This window comes from Sphaerodactylus townsendi, linkage group LG04, assembly GCF_021028975.2.
Source record: "Sphaerodactylus townsendi isolate TG3544 linkage group LG04, MPM_Stown_v2.3, whole genome shotgun sequence".
NCBI lineage: Eukaryota > Metazoa > Chordata > Lepidosauria > Squamata > Sphaerodactylidae > Sphaerodactylus > Sphaerodactylus townsendi.
This window is the reverse complement of record NC_059428.1, coordinates 150,849,705-150,869,953: the sequence shown is the minus strand read 5'-3', so window position 1 is coordinate 150,869,953 and position 20,249 is coordinate 150,849,705. Positions and strand designations below refer to the sequence as shown.

Here is a 20,249-nt window from a genome sequence, read left to right as displayed (position 1 = left end):
ACCAGACGTTGCAACCCTTTACCTAGTAAAGGCGGCAGCAGAAACTTTTTTTTATGTGGCAAAGCATGGGGACATAACTCATCCTTTTGAACGAGCGGCAAGATCTATTGTAGCACATGCCCAGGAGTCAATAAGCACTTAGAAGTTTGCCCAAGACTCTAGTTTGGAAGGAGTTACTTTTCCAAACTGCAAATCTCCTTGTGCAGGGAGGAATAAAGGAAACTGTGTAAAGCTGGTGTAAATTTTAATCTACCCCAGAGCTGATACTGCATAAATATGGGGACTCCGAGCAGTCCTTAAAACATCACTGAAGCAGAGGCTGTTAAGCATTCCCTCCTAGGGCTACCCATCCAATTAAAGGATTTAGTGGCTTGATTAGGCATTAAGTGTTTGATTTTAACAACTGATTGACTTAACTTACCTACCAAGATCAAGGTGATAAAGAGCTGCCTTGAGGCAGTTACAGAGTCATGTGCTCCTGCGGCAAACCCCTTTCAGCGTGGCGTTTGTCTTCATCCCGCTGATTCTCCCGATGGGGGCAGGAAGTTCCCTTGCGGGCTCTAAATGTTCTTGAAGGCCTCCCACGGCGAACCTAAAAGTCTTCTATGTGATCCGGAGAACCCATCCAAGAGACCGAATTGCACATCAAAGTGCACCGGGGAGAGTTCAGGATGTAGAAGCAGATTGCTGCATGGGTCCCAAGGGGGGCATTTGTTAGGGTGCCAAGGCTGGCAAAGGCCCCACGGCGTCCAAAACACCACCACTGCAAGAAGCACTCCACAACAGAGACATCAGGAAGTCTTAATAGCTGTGTTGATATCGAAATGGGGATTTCGGGTAGGCTGATCATAAGCAAACTACATGCTACACCTAGCACATAGGGATAAGCTTGTCTTGTCTTGTTAAAACAATAATTAGAATCACCAGCCCTATTCATCTGTTATGATTATGGAACTCCAGCCTTGCATGACAGGAGTGTGTGGGGTGCCCATGTTTCTCCCAATACACGCAGTTGCTGAAAACATTACCCAGAAACCTACAGGTTGTAATAAACCTCTTTGGTGGCAACACAGATATACTTTGCTGGTTGGCCAACGTGCCTGTCACTTTCGTTACCCACTGACTCACTGTCTTCCCCTCTTGCTGCCCTTGAACTGAAACGGTAGCTGTGAGGTGCTGAAACGCAAAAGACAAATGACTTTCCTTGAGTATTTTAGAAGCTTATATGAATGTTTCAAGTTAGATTTGGTACAATATAGTTACATTAAAGAATGGGATGTGTTTGCTTTTGTGCTTGACTAATTATTACCCAGGTGCACATCTGTAGTCACAAAATGCACACTGCTTTGTCTGTGATAAGTCAGAAAGTCCTCCAGGGGACATGGCTGCAAAAATGGATTTGTTTTCCTCACAACCGATAGACGAACTCCAGAGATATGTGACGGGCAGGTGGGAGCGGGTAAAGTCAATGGACGTATTTAGAAGGCTTTGGCAGGATGCGATAATCCAGTGGGGACAAAGACTGAGGAACGAATGTACTTTTCAGAACGAGCCCCTCAGGAGGCCAACCAGCAGCGTGCTTCCAGAATGCTTGCGAGATAGCAATGCGGTAACATTTAACCGTGGCACCCGCTGAGGCTCACTGGTTCCTTGGATCCAAGGCAAAATTGCAGGAGTTATTTGTGAATCCCAACGCGACTCAAATTCAGCAGAGCCCCTGGGGTGCCAAAGTAGATTCCGGTATGGCACTAGCCCAGGGGTCTGCAACCTGCGGCTCTCCAGATGTTCATGGACTACAATTCCCATCAGCCCCTGCCAGCATGGCCAATTGGCCGCAGGTTGCAGACCCCTGCACTAGCCACACACTAGATCAGCTCCAGTTCCCATAACTTCCTGGCTTGATCAGCCGCACGAAGGTGTGATCCACTTAGTCAGGTCTTTAGGTCTGCCAAGGTCAGTCTTGCCTACTCTGGCTGGCAGTGGCTCTCTGAGATCTCAAGTTGGGGTCTTTCACATCACCTACACATGATCCTTTTAACAGGCAATGCCGGGGATTGAACCTGGGCCTTGAGGAGCTCTGCCACTGAGCCACAACCCATCCTTTCACTCATATATTTAGATTTAGGATATGCTCCCTCAAGCCGTATACTATGAAATAATCACCCCTGTGTTAATCTTTATGTGCCACTTTGGGTTGGGCAACTGGTCTTCAAAAACACATTGGCAGGGGAACAGAGGCATATTGGGGGGAAATGGTGCCCGGGGACAACACCTGCTCCTGGCACGCCCTCGCGCTTGGGGGTGGGGCTTGGGGGCAGGGGCGGCTTGGATCGCAGTGGCAGCAGGTGAGCCCCACCCCCGAGGGCCTGGGGAGGGAAGGAGGCAGCTCAGACAGGCACTGGTGGCAGCAGGCCGGCTCCTGGCAGCAGACCGGCTCTGTCTTTACATGCAGGGGAGGACGGGGGTGGGGAGCAATTTTGCACGCCCCACTGTTGCACCTGGGGTCACTTGACCCCACCTGTCCTCGTGGGCAGTACGCCACCGCAGGGGAGGGAAGGGTTAGGGAAATACACTAAAATGTGGCATTTTGATTCAGCAGTACATGCAGCAGCCTAGTTTAATCCTGTGGCTTTCTGCTGCCAGACCTGGAGCCAGGATAGCCCTTCAGCAGAACCTAAAAGAAATATCTAATGTATAATTCCTGTAAGCTGATCTCCATTTACCATCGCAGAGAGAGAGAAGCCCCTCCCCACCCCCATGCCGTCTGCTACAGCAAAATGATTGACAGCTTAGCCTCCAGCCGGCGAGCGGGTGCGAAATAAGAAAATCAAATACTGTGAAATAAAGTTAGTGGGAAATCCTTACAAGCAACAGATCCCCAATGCGATGAGCTGCGCAGACAGCGGCTTTAGAAAAATGGGTTAGGTTGGGCAAACACCAGAACAGAGAAACAGCCTATTTCTGGTTTTAATTCTTTTTTTTTACAGATCTGGAATTACAGGTTGCAGCTAGGAAATTATGAATTTACTGTTATATATGTATATTAAAAACACCTGCCAAGTCTCATTTCAAGTACCGTCTTTCCTGAAAGTGCTAGGGGCGGGGAAAGGGGCAAATTTTTCTCATTTGTTTTTAGGGGAGAAAAAAACACGTCCTCAAGTCAGCCTCTATTTTTTTATATGGGCTCATAAACGTTTTTATAGAAGAAAATAATGCCGAGTGACATGGCAGTTTGCTATGGATAGGTGGGGGAAACGGACTGCCTAATTTAAGATCTTAAAAGCGATAAAGCCTTCGAGAATCTGTATTTTTTTTAAAGGCAGAGAAGAAAACACGGTACAGTCACCGCCAATCAAGGACGCAGGCTCTGCCGCCCTGGCTTTTTTTTGCTCTATGCTCAGTGAAATGAGCAGGCACAGAGGAAAACGTGGCAGTGTTGATCGGTGAGCTTTTCCGTAACGTTGGTAGACTAGAGTTGTAAGTATGCCTGGCAGTAAGCCCCTTTGAATAAACTGGGACTTACTTTCAAGAGGACTTGCTTAAACCTGCTCTTTTAATCTAGTTTAGCGGGGAAGTGTGGGAAAAATTATTGAGACCCCCCTCCCCGCTGCACACTTCAGCAGTGTGAAAAAGCGTTTCCACCTTTTTGGCGGTTTTCCAGCACTCCTCTGGGAAAATCTATGTTAACGTTGCCCTCATCCCACAGCCAGAAACGATTGGCTAGGCACTGCTGTGACATCGCCACCGCATGGCATCTGATTGGGTGGAATCATACAGGTCACCAAAGCTTGGAACAATGACATTTGCCGGGGAAGAAGAGATGCCACGGCAGGAAGTGAGAGTCAGAAAGCACCATTCAAATATTTTTTTGGGGGGTGGGATGTCTTATTTATTTCTTTGATGCCTACCTTTTTGAAATCGCTAGTTACTGCCTGCAAAACTGAAATTACAGAATATTCCACACAGTTCAATATAGATCCTCTTTCCATCTCCCAAAAGAACTCTGTGAATTGCAGCTTTCTGAGGAGGCATCTCAGACAATACTCAGCACTTTTCCAAATTACAGCTTCCAGGATTCACTGCAGGACAGTGTATCACCCAAACTGGTATAAAAATAACACATCAGTGTAGTGAATCTATGTTTCAAGAGCAGCTCTACTGCTGGGCAACCTGGAACCTCAGTCAGGGAAAACATTCTTTTGCCATGTGAGTCGTGTGGGCTTCCATCTCGCTCTCGGTTAATAGGTGGGTGCGCCTCCCCAAATCTCCTTCATGCGGTCCAAGCTCCTAGCCTGATTTTAAGTTCCTAGGCAAAGATGACCTTTGAGATCACCAGGATTCACCAGCTGCTATCTTGAAAGGAACGACGCTCATGGCACAGGAAGGAGGTTCCACTGCACAGTCCTGGTCATGAGGCCAAGGTGGCATCTGGGGGTGCCCTTTGCCAAAGACTCAGTTTTGTTCTTCTCTGACACACAACATTATGCCATTTGGTGGGAGGACCTGCTGAAGAAAGATGGATCAGGGCGAACTGGCACAGCCATAGAGCGGTTCTCCAAGATTCTGGTGGCCTTCCTGTTATGTCACGAAGAAGTCCTAGTTGTGGCCGGGTGGGTCTCCACTTCACAACTGCTCCTCGTCGATCCAGACGGTTTTGCGTTGCTCTTCCCAAACCTTTTCCTTGATTATCCGGAGGAGGTCCTCTATGCTACTCCACGTATCAGCTTCCAGAGAGGCGTACAAGCAGGGCAAGCCCTCCAGTTCTTTCTCATTCAGACGGCCCATCCGCAAAAGCTCATCTTCCACCTCCGGCTTCGGGAGCAGCTTCCTGAATCATTAAAGAAAACGTTACGCACGATATTTGCTACATGCTTTGCCCACACCTTTCAACAAATCCCCATTGTCATGTTTTGTACTCCTGAGCAGAAATGAATGCTGTAGAAATCACCACATGTTCTCTTATCTGTGTAAATCAAACCTAACTGTGGGTACAGCTTCTCTCCGTACAGCAGAGCAGTAGGCGTAGTGGTTAAGAGCAGGTGCACTCTAATCTGGAGGAACCGGGTTTGATTCCCTGCTTCTGCCTGAGCTGTGGAGGCTTATCTGGGGAATTCAGATTAGCCTGTACACTCTGTAACTGTAACACACACCAGCTGGGTTACCTTGGGCTAGTCACAGTTCTTCGAAGCTCTCTCAGCCCTACCTACCTCACAGGGAGTTTGTTGTGAGGGGGAAAGGGAAAGGAGTTTGTAAGCCCCTTTGAGTCTCCTATAGGAGAGAAGGGGGGGATATAAATCCAACTCTTCTTCTTCTTCTTTGCTTCCACCCACCCATATACAAGACCTCCCCTTTTTATTGGCTCCTCCCTTTCGGCTGCATGGTGGCCCCATCCATTTCTGTAGTCCTTCCATCCCTTCAACTCTCCAGACTCCTAGAGGTAAAGTCCCCATCCTTTGCAAGAGGCAAGAAGGCCATACAAAACAAACAATATAAAAATCATGAAGAAGATAAGGTAGAAAGGGTGTGCGCATGTGGAGAGAGGGGTAAAGATAAAGAAGATAATTGTGTGGAAAATGAAGTCATCACAGTTGGCTCGTTTTCGCTTGGTGCATGCACCCTTAAGAGGACAAATAACCTATTTCCTTCCAGTCCAGCTGCTCAGTTTTTACAAAGATGGATTCGGGCACCCACGATTACCATGCTGCTTTTTGCAAAGAGAAGGAAAGCACCGACCTTATGACGGAACAACATGAGACCTGAAAATGATACCCGAGATGGAAGAAATAGCATTTCTCCCTCCCTGTCATTGACAAGGGGCCGACAACACTGTTCAATAGACTTGCTGGAACGCTAGAATAATCCACATACCTGAACCTCTTGATATTTTTTTCAGAGACTCTAATAAAGAATACAATGGGGTAGATCTTGGCTTTGATTAAATCCTTTGTGCAGCCGATCCCAGCTTCAAGAAGACAATGCTTGTTCTGTAAACAGGAAGGCAGGAAAGGCCCGAATGAGTACGTTTTCGGCTTTTGCAAGCGCACAATCTCAAAATGGATCAGGCAAATAATGTTCCATTGATTACAGCCCAGATAAAGTTACTTGCGCTGAAAAGTGCGTCATCTTTTAATGGCCTCTGCGCCTCAGCTTTTGGATCTATTTTCCAGGATATACCTTCTGTCCTCCAGCTCTGCCACTCTTGACCAACCATATGTATGTATGTTTGTTTGTTTGTTTATTTAATAGTCACCCTCCTCCGAAGGGCTCAGGACGACGTGTTTCTTAATGAGCTCCCTCCCTGAACACTTTGTGCTTCAAACTCCTTTCTTCATCTCTTCTTTACTAGCTAAGCACATGTTCTAATCTCAGATCAAGGAGGATCAAAAGGCGAAAGATTTATACGATCTGAAGAGAAACCAGAGTATCAAGGAGGATCAAGAATGGTAGCCATAGATAGCCACTAACTTGGATAGCTTTCAAAGGGGCTTGGACAGATTGATGGAGGAGAAGTCGATCTATGGCTCCCAATCTTGATCCTCTGTGATCCAAGACTGCAAATGCCTTAGCAGACCAGGTGCTTGGGAGAAGCAGCAGCAGCAGAAGGCCATTGCTTTCACATCCTGCAGGTGAGCTCCCAAAGGCATCTGGTGGGCCACTGCAAGTAGCAGAGTGCTGGACTAGATGGACTCTGGTCTGATCCAGAAGGCTCTTTCTTATATTTTTATGATCCCCACCATGCCGCCTACTGTGTTTTTTGGATTACTTTTTTGAAATGAACTCCAATGAAAATAATTTAGGGATTTTCAGGTGGCTTCCAACCAGTTGACTAATTAGCAAAATAACAAACTCCTCTTGGGCAGATATATTACAGGCAGGTACCCGTGGCTTGGCCTCAGTGCAAAAAAGATGTCTGTGAGACGTCTTAAAAGAAGCGACTGCCTCTTTTCATTCCATACGCCCAAACTAAGGCCCTTTCCCCACTTACTCTTTTCCGAGGGTTGCCGCATGCAATCCCCAGTGCGCGGCATCCCTGGCGCGCGCCCGGGCGTCCCCACGACCCCGCACTCTGCGCGGGGTCATCAAAAGGCGCCCTTTGAAAGAGCGCCAGGAATGCCTCGCGCTGAGGGGCGCGACAGCAGCAGTGTCGGGGCGGCTGCGCTGTCGCCGCCCCTCTCAGTGGGGAATGCCAAGGGACCCCGCGCTACTCTCCTCGAGTAGCGCGGGGCTTAAGGTAAGTGGGGAAAGGGCCTAAGACGTCCAGGAGACGTCTTAAAAAGAGTCAGCTTTTCGGACAGCAAAGGGGAAAAGACGTTGTTTCCTGCCCAACTGTTTTGCTCTCTGGTCCGTTTCACCCTCAGCTTTTTGGGTGCAACTGAAGGAATTCGACTTGCTGCCATTTGCTGAAGGTAGCTCCAAGATGTCGGCTCTGCAGGCTCCGATCCTGGGCGCCTTTTAAGCCCAAAAAGTACACAGTTGTACTCAACTGGTCCGGCTGATTCAGGCAATATATAGTTTTCCTTTTTTTTATTTTCGAGGAGCTCGCTTCATAGTTACACAGACACACATAAGAGAATCTGAGTGCTCGGAAGATGGGGCTGCCGCCCATTGAAAAGCATTGGGCTGACTTGCACCCCCACAGGCCAACTTTTTTCTTACTGCACAGAAGAACTAAGCCAGTCCACGGAGGGCAGCAGATCTTCCCATCTGATGCGAAGACCATGAACCAAACCTATTCCTCCCCCCTGTTTTTTTTTTAGCTCTCGTGCTTAAAAAAATTAGGAATTAACTGATTACTCCAAAGTTAAGGTATCGAGTACAAGATGTAAGTATGTAATTCAGCTTCTGATGCGACATGTTCTTCTAATTACTCTTCAAAGTGGGGGAGAGGGGCCCCTCTTCCCTCTGTCTTTTCCCTGCTGCGTGACAAGTAGCTTGTACTGGGCGCCATCTGTTTGAGTTTGACATTCATATCTTTGTTTTGTACATCCCATCCCTGTCTCTTGCTACGGCTCAGGCTAACCTTTTGAGGGAAGCTTTTCAGCTTCTCCCACCTTCTAATCAGACATTTTCAGACATTCGCTGTGGAGTCATGGGGGCCACGTCCAGCCCTCCCCCCACTTCACAATGTACGTGCAGGGCTCAACACATGAAGCTGCCTTATTCTGACCTATCAAGGCCAGTCTTGTCTTGCCCAGGGTTCATGGTTGCCTGGAGGGAGCCTCATGGCCTACACGCCCCCCATGTATAGATGGGGGTTCAGCTGGACGCTGTGATCAGGTTCCCTGCCCCATGCAGTCATTCTACCCACAGTGAACTCCCGAAAAGGACCACAGAAGCACACAACGATCTAGGGAATGAAAACAAAAGAGAATTTAAGAATTTGACTGAATCAAAGTGGCTCATGCAGGAAAGAAATGAAGTCTGAATGGGGGGATGGAGAAGCTGATAAAGGCAACGCTGATCAGGAAGGAAGGAAGGAAGGAAGGAAGGAAGGAAGGAAGGAAGGAAGGAAGGAAGGAAGGAAGGAAGGAAGGAAGGAAGGAAGGAAGGAAGGAAGGAAGGAAGGAAGGAAGGAAGGAAGGAAGGAAGGAAGGAAGGAAGGGCGGAAGGAAGGAAGGAAGGAAGGAAGGAAGGAAGGAAGGAAGGAAGGAAGGAAGGAAGGAAGGAAGGAAGGAAGGAAGGAAGGAAGGAAGGAAGGAAGGAAGGAAGGAAGGAAGGAAGGAAGGAAGGAAGGAAGGAAGGAAGGAAGGAAGGAAGGAAGGGCTTTTTGAAGAAAAGTGAATATCAATATTTGAATGAAAAAAGGATGACTGGAAGGAAAGAGAAAAGAAAAGCGCCTAATAATTCCTTTCAGGAACACAAGTACCCTGTTGTTGAAAACAAAACAACATTTAAAAGAAAGCTGGGAATTCAGAGAACCTCCTGAAATTATTATTCTACTACATCTATATCAATATTTTAGTACCAGTAAAAAAATGGGGTGCTGTGGTGCCACCGATAATGGTCCCAACCTCCCTTGAAGATCCTTATTATTTAAGACATGGGGAAGAAAATAAACTAACTCCACGAGTGTGAAAATGCAGAGGGAGGGCGGACATGTGGAAGAGCAGTGCCCAAACCGATTCCAATAGTTGCAGGTCCACCGTGAAGAAAACCAAGAGCAAGTCGAGAGCGCGGAAAAGGTCAGAATCAGAGGAGCTGAATAATTTACCACAGCGGGATTTTGCACAGTGCTGATAGCAGGATGCCAATTCAACTACCTTGGCAGCAACAGCCTCAATGTTTGCAGGGAAAATACACTCGTAGGTGTGCGGATTCCTCTCTCGGGAGTAGATTATCGTTTCATGTTGGTTTCTCCTCAAGAATTCTTCCTTGGTTATGATCTCTGGAAAAAGAAGATTGCAGAAAAACAGTCGATGTACCTCTGTAAGTGCTTAGTGACCCACAAAGACTCCAGGTTGTCTTAAGTCCCAGGAGAGGCAAATGACAGGCTTTATCTGTCACGAAGAGTTAAAGCTGCCCAGGGGTTATTTCTGATTACAGAAATGATGAGTGTAAAGTCGCCTTCTACTGAACCAAACCATCACTGCCTGTTCAGACCGGCAGTGACTCTGGCCCCTTCCGCGCATGCAGAATAATGCACTTTCAATCCACTTTCAGTGCACTTTGAAGCTGGATTCTACTGGGTGGAATAGCAAAATCCACTTGCAAACAATTGTGAAAGTGGATTGAAAGTGCATTATTCTGCATGTGTGGAAGGGGCCTCCCCAAGGCACAGTCATCTGCTACATGGACTTTTTAAACTAGAATTGAACCTGGGACAGTCTATATGCCAATCAGCTGCTCTGCCACTGAGCCACGGCCCCTTCCTGCGGGGAAAAGCATTAACCTCCCTCACCAATACGGTGACCGGGATTATTTGGGCTGCTTTTCGCAACTGCATTCCACATTGAAGAACCCAACCACGAATCCTTGGCATCTCACGTCCTTTGGCTCCGATTCAGAGCTACCACTTCAGAGATCCTAAAGCGCCAAGGCCTTGAGTATCACCGGGACAAACAGAATGCAGCGCATAAAAGGTATGGAATACTGATTATTACAGTTATTATCCTCAGATTTACAGCCCCCCGGCTTTGGTTGGCAGAGAATGCAACTGGCAGCGTGTTTATCTCCGAGCTAGTTAAATCTGGTGAACTTGAGCATGACCTACTTGGAGAAACAGCACATGAAGTGCCAGGGTAGGACAATAACTGACATCTGAGTAATTGCAAGCCTGTGTTATGGTGTCAGTTTCTTTTTCAAGACTGGATTTCAACAATGGAGCCAGCAACAGATACAGCGACTGGATGTGCATCACACTCTGGGAGCACAATATCTGCCTTGCTGCTAATTCAGACCAAGGGTCCTATATTTATCTGGCCTCTAGTGTAATGCCTGTTAGATTTTCTGATCTAAATGCTATGGAAGGTGCTCATTTACAATAAAGCTGGGTTCCCCAATAGAAGAAGAAGAGTTTGTATTTATACCCCACCTTTCTCTCCTGTACGGAGACTCAAGGTGGCTTACAAGCTTCTTTCCCTTCCTTGCCCCACAACAGACACCTTGTGAGGTAGGTGGGGCTGGGAGAGTTCAGAGAGAACTGTGACTAGCCCAAGGTCACCCAGCAGGAATGTAGGAGTGTGGAAAAGTAACTGGTTCACCAGATAAGCCTCCATCACTCAGGGGGAGGAATGGGGAATCAAACCCGGTTCTCCAGATTAGAATCCACCTGCTCTTAACCACTACGCCATGCTGGCTCTCAGTTTGGTGCCCATGGAGGCCGTGGTGCCTGTCTGCGCACCTACCAGTGGGGCAGAGTGGGGCTTCTTCCCATCAAGGGACCCCCCCAACCTCCAGTGCCAATCAGCTGGCTGTCAGGGGAAAGCCTGGGCTGACTACACAGTGGCGTTACCAATGACATGCTGATGTCACTTCTGATGAGGACTGAGAGTGACATCATTGGGCTAGGCCCCAGTCTGCACTGATCAAGCCTCCTCTTTCCCCGCACGTTGCCAGGAGGGACCTGGCAACTCGGTGCAGGAAGCACAGCACCTTTCTTCTCTGTGCACGCGCAGTGTCAGCAGGTCCCTTCCCCACATGCAGAACAATGCACTTTCAATCCACTTTCGAGAGTGGACTTTGCTATCCCGCACAGCTCCAAAGTGCATTGGAAGTGGATTGAAAGTGCATTGTTCTGCATGTGGGGAAGGGCCCCAAGATGCATGAACTTAAACACAAAAGAAGAAGAAGAAGAGTTGGATTTATATCCCCCCTTTCTCTCCTATAGAAGACTCAAAGGGGCTTACAATCTGCTTACCCTTCCCCCACCCACAACAAACACCCTGTGAGGTAGGTGGGGCTGAGAGAGCTCCGAAGAACTGTGACTAGCCCAAGGTCACCCAGCTGGCATGTGTTGGAGTGTACAGGCTAATGTGAATTCCCCAGATAAGCCTCCACAGCTCAGGCAGCAGAGCGGGGAATCAAACCCGGTTTCTCCAGATTAGAGTACACCACAATGCCACTGCTGCCTTCTTGGGAATAGGACAACGCTTGTTTTGGCATCTCCAAACATACTACAATTGCCCACCATGACAGACATTTTACCTCTGTGGCAGTAATTTTGTGGGGGGTGTCCAGTATCCTTTCTCAAAATCCCAGCTGCACAATACTGGGGACTCCATAACCATCAAATACCAAAGTCTGCCTCAGACTTCAAGGAGTCCTAATTGATTTCATGAACTGTTCAGAATTTCCCTGGACTTCCAAAACGTACCCAGAGCTATCCGTGCCTTAATGTTTGAGATACGTGGGCAAGATTAACTGGTGTATGACAATAATAGTATATATTTATCATTTTTATAACAGCGGTGAAACGTGTTTGTTTCATGTAGGCCAGATCCACTTTCTAAGTGTTTAAAAACATTCCAGGTCCAAACCTCAGCTTCAAACCACAAAGCGACCTCTCAGCGATTTCAAAGCGGCGTTACTGCAAATGGTATTAAAATAATACCAAATGCCATTTAACGTCATCTTAGTCAACACTAAAAGAACACGCAATGCCCTCTTTTTTTTTGACAACCACTGATCTGTATTTACTTGGCATTTCCAAATGGGTCCCCTCTGAAGGTTTTGCTGATCTCGTTCTCACTGAAAACATTTGATATAGCTGTCGAAGCAATTCTCATTTTTGTTTTCTGACCAAATTCAGCCAACATATATTTAACGTATTTCTTATCTTTCCCAGCACATTTCTTTTTAAGACATTTCTTGTCTTTTTAACACAACAGAAGTTGTTAGCCACACATCACACTGTGTTTGGGCTTTCTGTAACCTCCACTTGCTTCCAGTGCTTTGGTCTGGATCTAAAGAAACACAGTTGGGGGCACACATGAACCCATGAAGCTGCCTTATACCAAATCAGAACTTCGGTCCATCAAAATCAGTATTGTCTATTCAGACTGACAGGGGGTCTCAGGCAGGGCAGGTGCACTCTAATCTGGAGAACCGGGTTTGATTCCCCGCTCTGCCACTTGAGCTGTAGAGGATTATCTGGGGATCCAGATTAGCTTGTGCACTCCAGCACATGCCAGCTGGGTGAGCTCTCTCAGCCCCACCTACCTCACAAGGTGTCTGTTGTGGGGGGAGGAAGGGAAAGGAGCTTGTAAGCCACCTTGAGACTCCTATAGGAGAGAAAGGGGGGATATAAATCCAAACTCCTCCTCCTCCTCCTCCTTCTTCTTTAACTGGAGATGCCAAGAAATGAACCTAGGACCTTTGGCAGGCCGAACGGATGCTCTGCCACGAAGCCACAGCTTCCCGCTTCTGTGGATTGTATGGGAGGCAGCCACATGCGACAGTCTTATAATTTCCCTGGGTTCGATTACCTGGCTTGCACAAGTTGAATTCCAAGGCACCGCCAGAGTTCAGAAGCTTTTGGATCAAGGTCTTCGAGAGCATCGTCGGAGTGAAGAGGACCGGCCGCCGGTGGTCGCAGTGGGTGGGCCTCACAGAACTGTATGGGACCAGGCTTAAGCTCCTGTTGATTTCGCTCACCGAGTCAAACTCTGAGGAGATAGAAAAGGCATTTGGTGGACCAGCTCCAAACCCAAGCCCTTCCCTAGGGTAGTCGGCAGAACTCTTTAACAAAATCAAACAGGTTGGGCTCAGTAAGCAGCTGAAACCCTGGCCTGGGATGAGTTAACCCCTGCCACGTTCAATACATAAAGGATTCATTTGCTAAACAGCATCACAGTTAAATTATAGACATTTCGTAAACAAGGTGAAGGTTGAGTGTGAATCCAGTCACGCTGCAGGTTCTGGAGAAGGGAGAAACTGGCTTCCAATAAAAACAGGGAGCTAACAAACACACAGTAAAACAAAAGGTCAGCGAAACAAATCGCAATTATTTGGGCGGCTCAGGTCAGGGGAACGCCCTGTTTGTGCCATCACATTTTGGTTCATGTGGGCTCCTGATACATGAAGCTTCCTTATACCGAATCAGAGCATTGCTGTGTCAAATCTCAGGAGAATGTCCTCCACACCACCTGCTACCTGGTCCTTTTAACTGGAGATGCTGGGGATTGAGCCTGCGACCTTCTGCAACCCATGCAGACTCTCTACCTCTGAGCAACACTTCCTTCTTCTCAGAAGGATCCCACCGCTTCTGCTGCTCGCATACCTTCAAACCTATCAATCAGTGCCTTGGTCACCAGCTGCGCCTCTGGCCGGGCCCGAGAGTCTCTTGAAGTGACGATGCGGACTCGTTCGTTGCTGTTCATGCGCTTGAATTTGTTTTCGGACCTGCTGACAAACTGAGAGTGGATGCAGAGCTTAGGGGGTTCAGTTTATGGAGTCACCTGTTTCCTCTTGACTGTCTTTACTCTGCCAGGACAGAGTTCTCTCAACACAAACAAGCCTGACGTTCTTTGCCTGCTGCAGCGAAACACCTGCTGAACTTCCCTTCTTTCAAGCTCCTTGGATCTAAAGATCTGGAGCAGTAAATAGGGAGATTTTATTTTATTATTTTTAAGGAAAATACGGGGGAGAGATTCTTCGCCACCGCAAATGAGACCTTTGGATCGCTGTCCAACAGCAAGTAGGGGACTATATTATCTTTTAGCCTAGTTAAAATAAGGCAATCTGAATATAATGATAAAGATTACAATGAGGACCTTCCAAAATAGAGAATCAACCTTTTTCAAAGTGGGAAGGGAAAGGGAGTTCAATGGGATGGGATGTCATAGAGTCCACCCCCTGGAGAGTCCATGTCCACCCCCTGGAGAGTCCATTTCCTGCAGGGGAACTGAGGTCCATTGTCTGTTGTGGTAATTCTGGGCAGGCCCTGTCTGGAGACCTGCGCCCCTAATCTACCAGCTGAGAGCACAAACCTGTTTACCTGTAAAATCTGTCCCAAAAGGAAACTGGCTCGGGAGAGACGAGGGCTGGCTTTGGGGTCGCTCGGTGGCGTGTGCTCTTCTGGCTGCAGCATGCTCTGTGAAGGATTACACCGGGGAAGGGGGAAGAAGATTTCTTTCAGAAAAACGAAGCTGGGCTGCAGAGTGCAGGCGGCCAAAGGTCTAAGCAGAACCGCACAACTTGTGAATGACCCAGACGGAGGATTGAAAAGACGGATCCAAAAAGTAAATCAGGGGAAGGTTAATAGAGCTGCGCTACCCGAAACACATCTGTGCCCTTCAAACTCCTTTGCAGGCAACAAAGCCTGTTGTTCTCTGGTTCAAACGAAAATCTTTATGGAGGTTGCAGAGGAAATGTCTCTGTGGGCATTCCCTTTGTTGCCAGAACAGGTAGCCTTGAGCTAAACGCTGCTTTCAAAATGGCGTGGGGCATCTCATTGGCATGTACCCTTCCTATAGATCAAGGCTGGTGTCTGGGCTGTAGCATTGTTCATACCTTTGTGTGGAAACAGCCCCAGTTTCAAGAAGAAGCCATTCATGTGGAGAGTCCCACAAAGACCTCTTTTGCCTCACTTGCGTGACATTTAAACCATGTCTTTTCCAGCACCAAGTATAAACAGTTGTGGTTCCACCGGCTTTCTGTTGATCTCTGCTGACGTGCGTGCTTCAAGTGACTCACTGTTACTGTATCGCCATCTTTTATTGCCTTACATTCTTAATGGCTTTTAACACATTTAACGTCTTTCATTGTCTTAATATTTTAACGCCTTTTATTGCCGTGGTGGCTTGTTAAAATACTTTTTTTAAATTGCCGGCGGCTTGGTTTTATTTGCTGGATCTATTCTTGATGCTTCTCAGTAATTTTCTGGCGCCTTTTTTAACCTACCTCTGGACGTGACAGATTATCCTTTTAAAAATTTGCCTAGGTTTTTTCCCAAAAAGGGTGAATCCGCTCTCTGACTGAGACATGCGAACCTGCACAGGGACTATCAATATGAGTCTATAGATATACATGCTTAAAAATAAACACATCCCTCAAGGCAGGCTGAGGGAATAACTTAAGCCCTGTCCAGTTTGATGCTTCTACCATACTTACTGTGAAAGCGCACTACCCGTGATCCCTTTGATGCATACTATCACTGTTTTATGTTAGTACGGCAACATGTTTATTTCCTGTCTTTGCTCCATGCAACAAGAAACCCAGATATCTGAAGGTACACATTTTTTGTCAAAGGCTTTCACAGCTGGATTCAACTGGTTGTCATGGGTTTTCCGGGCTGTGTGGCCATGGTCTGGTAGATCTTGTTCCTAACGTTTCGCCTGTATCTGTGGCTGGCATGTTCAGAGGTGTATCACAGAGGGAAGTCTGTTATACACTGTGTGCATTGTGTAACAGACTTCTCTCTGTGATACACCTCTGAAGATGCCAGCCACAGATGCAGGCGAAACGTTAGGAACAAGATCTACAAGACCACGGCCACACAGCCTGGAAAACCCACCGCAACCAGTATACATTTTTTGCATATCAAAATGGGAAGATTCGTGTGTCACCTTCTTGGCCCAATTTAGACACTGCGTGAATAGAGAGAATTGCATGTAGCTCCCTCTCCAAGTACTTATTTATTGACTTTATTTGTAGTCCACTTGTCCTGGTGATGCTCAAGGTGGACTGTGGTGGTGGAAAGTGCTGGCAAGTTCTTGCCGACTTATGCCGACCCCTATGGGGTTTTCAGGGCAAGAAACATTCATAAGAACATAACAAAGAGCCTGCTGGAACAGACCAGAGTCCATCTAGTCCAGCACTCTGCTACTCGCAGTGGCCCACCAGGTGCCTTTGGGAGCTCACGTGCAGGATGTGAAAGCAATGGCCTTCTGCTGCTGCTGCTCCCCAGCACCCAGTCTGCTAAGGCCTTTGCAATCTCAGATCAAAGAGGATCAAGAATGGAGGTCATTTGCCATTGCGTGCTTCTGCATCACAGCCCTGGTATTTCTTAGTGGTCTCCCCTCCAAATACTAACCAGGGCCAACCCTGCTTAGCTTCCAAGGTTGCACTAGCCTGGGCTATCCAGGCCAGGGCTACGGCGGATTAAAATTTTTAAGAGTGTAATAGGAACAGGATAAGCCATACAATAAACAGTGTAAGGAAACTAGTTTACAAAGGGAGAAAACAGAGCAATAAAAACCAACATAAGCCATGAGACATAAGAAATACAAAAACTGGATTACAGACATCAGAAAATAATGTAGTATAAGCAGGCTGTTGCAGGGGCCCCCAACCTTTTTGACCCCACAGGAGCCTTTGGCGTTCTGACACAGGGTGCTGGGCGCAACCACAAAATGGCTGCCACATCAAGGCCAACCACAAAATGGCGACCACAGAGGGTGGAGCCCACCACAAAATGTCAGGAGTGAATTTTTCTGAACTTCAAGCAGAAGCACTATTTAAGAGGATGCCTTTTAGAATGAACTTATTGTTCAGAAATATTTTTTTTTACATACACATGCCTCACCTTCAGTCATTCAGTGAAGATCCTTGTGCCGTAGTGGCAGGTGATGCTGAAGCAAAATTCTTCTCTGCCTATCACATCTCCAACAACCAATCAGAAACTCAGCAGGGTGAAAGCTCCAACTAGTCCCACCCTTTTTCTAAAATTACTTGGCTAGCTGTAGGAAAGGTATTGGTAGTCACCGTGGATCCACGAGTGCTATGTTGGGGACCCCTGAGTAATGCATACAACGAACAGCACCACAAGCTATAGCCCTTATCTCATGGTCAAAATGCCCTCTTGAATGTGGTGGGCACCCCAGAGCTGTTACAATTGAAAAAGGCTTTAATTAGAGCCAAGCAAACGTCCCGAGAACTCAGAACACAAAATGACTCACAACAGATAATGTACTTCCACAGAAACAACACCTTTTTTCTTTTTGCGTAAAGGCATGAATTGTGGTACAAGTACCGAGAAAACAATAGGGAAGAGCCTTTGTGGAGAACAGAGAGGACACCAGAGAAAAGGAGAAGGGAGATCAAGGAATGTCTGCGACTACATACCCGAGCAGCTCGAAGGGTCCCGTATGAACTGTCTGTCTCATCCCGGCTGCCTCTGTTCATGAGCCGCTGCAGCTTAACTAAGAGGAGTTGTTGGGCTCTGCAAACAAGTGGAAGTGTGCATAATTCTCAAGGCACTGAGCATGCCAAGAAAACACAGAGAGGGCTCAGCTAGAGGAAAGGAAATCTCAATTTGTACTTCTTGCAGTCTAGGCTTGCAGACTAGGCTGACAGCTGAACCTGGGCTCACTTAAGGCGCCTCTCCTGTTATTTAGCCCTCCGTTGCTCACCACTCATATCAGTTCTAAGAGAAAAAGTGAGAACCGCCCGCCCCCTAGCATCAGCAGTTTTTGGGCAGCTCTAGGAATCACTGGATACTCTATGATAAAACCACAGAGTGACTGGCGATTCCTAGAGCTACCCTATGTCACTTCCGGGCAACACACAGAACCCTAGCTTACCTGCTATAATTGGGGATGGTCCCCGTGTCCAGGTCCCTGTTAGTGAAGGGGTCTACTCTGGCACAAAACCATTCGCACTTTCCCTGGTACATGGTGTCGAGGACGTGCAAGATCTCGTCGCATTTCACCGAGAGGGAGCAGCAGTCCATTTGGCTGGAGATGCTCAGGTTCAGGCGGATGTAGAACGAGTCCCCAGAGACAACCAGGCCTTCTTCCATCTCAGAAAGCAGCTTCCTGTAGCCTGCAGTGGGAAAGAGCCCGGTGCAATTCACTAGCCGAAAACTGGATGAGAAAATTCAGAGCTCCCACAGCGAAGAATGATGGTTTCAGTAGGATACTTTGGCTAGCGGCAACTGAGCAAGGTATGGCTGGATCTGTTTCTCCTCTGCCAACGGGTGTGGCCAGGTGTGGACATGAGTAGGGTCACCAACACCCAGGTGGGGCCTGACGATCTCCCAGAATTACAACTAATCTCCAGCTAGACTGGAGTCCAGGGGCACCTCAGAGACCAACACAATTTACGGGGTGTCAGCTTTTGAAAGTCAAAGCTCTCTTCGTCAGATACAAGTTGGAACGGACATCCCTGAGTCCTCATATCCCAGTCGGGCTGTGGGAAGGGTGTTGCAGAAAAGGAACTGAGGTACATATCTACCTGCTGTCCAGTTGCAACTGACTGATGGTGACACTAGCAAGGGGTGTTGAAGGCAAATGAGAAGCAGAGGTGGTTTGCCACAGCCTTCCTCTGCAGAGTTGCCTTCCATCCTGCTTAGCTTCTGGATCTGATGAAATCAGGCATACCGTGTTGACTGCCCTCCCCTCCTGCCTGTAGGTCGCTCCTATATCCATGTTTTAGCATCCTACCCAGCAGCCTACAGGCTTGGCTTGACTCAACAAATGGTTTAGTTGATGACAGCGCAAGGAAGCGTTTTCATCAGCGGCAATGAGAGTAATGTGGTAATTTTGGTTCTGGTGTGTCACTGTAATGTGAAAAGACAACCAAAACACCCAAGACGGCTTTCCCTTCTAACAACCGGTGGCAGACTTGCTTTATCAAATTCTAAACTGCCTCTCAGTTCTTTTAATAACTTGACGAAACGCTCGTATTAAAGTTTTGGTAATAAGAAATATATATTTATGAGTTATCAACTAATGAACAGAGAGGTTGCTTCAGGCAACCAATCCATCCACATTTAATCACCTAAATATTCTCCAGTTTCAGCGGGGCTGTGGGCCATCGAGCGAGATACCCAAAAGGCACTTCGCCTGGAAAAGGCCGCTGATCCATTTCAGAACTCAAGGAGGAGGTCTGTGGTAGTTCTCTGGCACTGAGAAGAGGGTTACTGTTCTCAGCTCACAGCCATCAGTGGCATGAAAGAAGAGTAGAAGTGTTCGGATGTATATCCCCCCTTTCTCTCCAGTAAGAAGACTCAAAAGGGCTTACAATCTCCCACCCCCACCACCACAAACATCCTGTGAGGTGGGTGGTACCGAGAGAGCTCCAAAGAACTGTGAGTAGCCCAAGGTCCCCCAGCTGGCATGTATTAAAGTGCACAAGCTAATCTAGTTCACCAGGTAAGCCTCCGTAGCTCAAGTGGCAGAGCGGGGGATCAAACCTGGTTGTCCAGATTAGAGTGCACCTGCTCTTAACCACTTCACCACACTGGTTCTGGCTTTTCCTGCTGGGGGACTGGCATTCCTTGCTGGGCAAATTTGGCCATCGAGCTGGGACCTTGGCCTTAGCTTAATTGCTATGGTAACAGGCTTTGATCAGATCAAAGGCACATTTAATCCAGCATCCTTTTTCCTACAGAGGACTATCACATCTCCCTGCCTTCCAGGATGGTACAGCAGCAACAGCTTCCCACCATTGCTGCAATTGGCATTCAGATATACCTGGCCTTTGTATGTGGATGGACAACAATGCTCTGCTGTGTACCAGTAGGTATTGGCAGACCTATTCCCACTGGATTTCACTAGTCCCCTTTCAAAGCCAACTCAACCAATGGCTATCAACCCACCTTGTGGCTGAGAATTCCATACAAAAGTTATGTGTTGTGTGAAGTACTTCTCAGATGCACAGAGAAGAGAGGATAGAATTGAACTGGGAAACCCAATCCTCATCTCTGTATCCTCTCAAACCTCTTGTGATCCTACAAGGACTAAACTCCAGTTTCACAACCTCCAGATTCACACAACACAAAACAAAACACTGAGAAGGGGTGGTGGGATACGATTTATGAACATCTTAATAAAACACAAAACCCTTCTCCAGGGGTGTAGCTTTTCCCA

At 47.5% G+C, this 20,249-nt stretch overlaps 1 protein-coding gene across 2 annotated transcripts in view; it reads right to left on the bottom strand.

Moving 5' to 3' along the window:
* Window positions 1–3,863: 3,863 nt before the first annotated feature.
* The window catches only part of CARD11 (caspase recruitment domain family member 11), a 72,513-nt gene continuing 56,127 nt past the window's right edge, over window positions 3,864–20,249 (bottom strand). For both annotated transcript variants that reach the window (XM_048495412.1, XM_048495413.1), the window contains exons 17-24: window positions 17,961–18,201; window positions 17,503–17,599; window positions 14,435–14,530; window positions 13,718–13,850; window positions 12,924–13,103; window positions 9,261–9,385; window positions 5,869–5,984; window positions 3,864–4,828 (exon numbers count right to left, since the gene is read on the bottom strand). In XM_048495412.1, coding sequence (XP_048351369.1) covers window positions 4,624–4,828; window positions 5,869–5,984; window positions 9,261–9,385; window positions 12,924–13,103; window positions 13,718–13,850; window positions 14,435–14,530; window positions 17,503–17,599; window positions 17,961–18,201 — 1,193 coding nt within the window. In that variant the 3' untranslated portion in view covers window positions 3,864–4,623. The remainder of the gene's footprint in view (window positions 4,829–5,868; window positions 5,985–9,260; window positions 9,386–12,923; window positions 13,104–13,717; window positions 13,851–14,434; window positions 14,531–17,502; window positions 17,600–17,960; window positions 18,202–20,249) is intronic.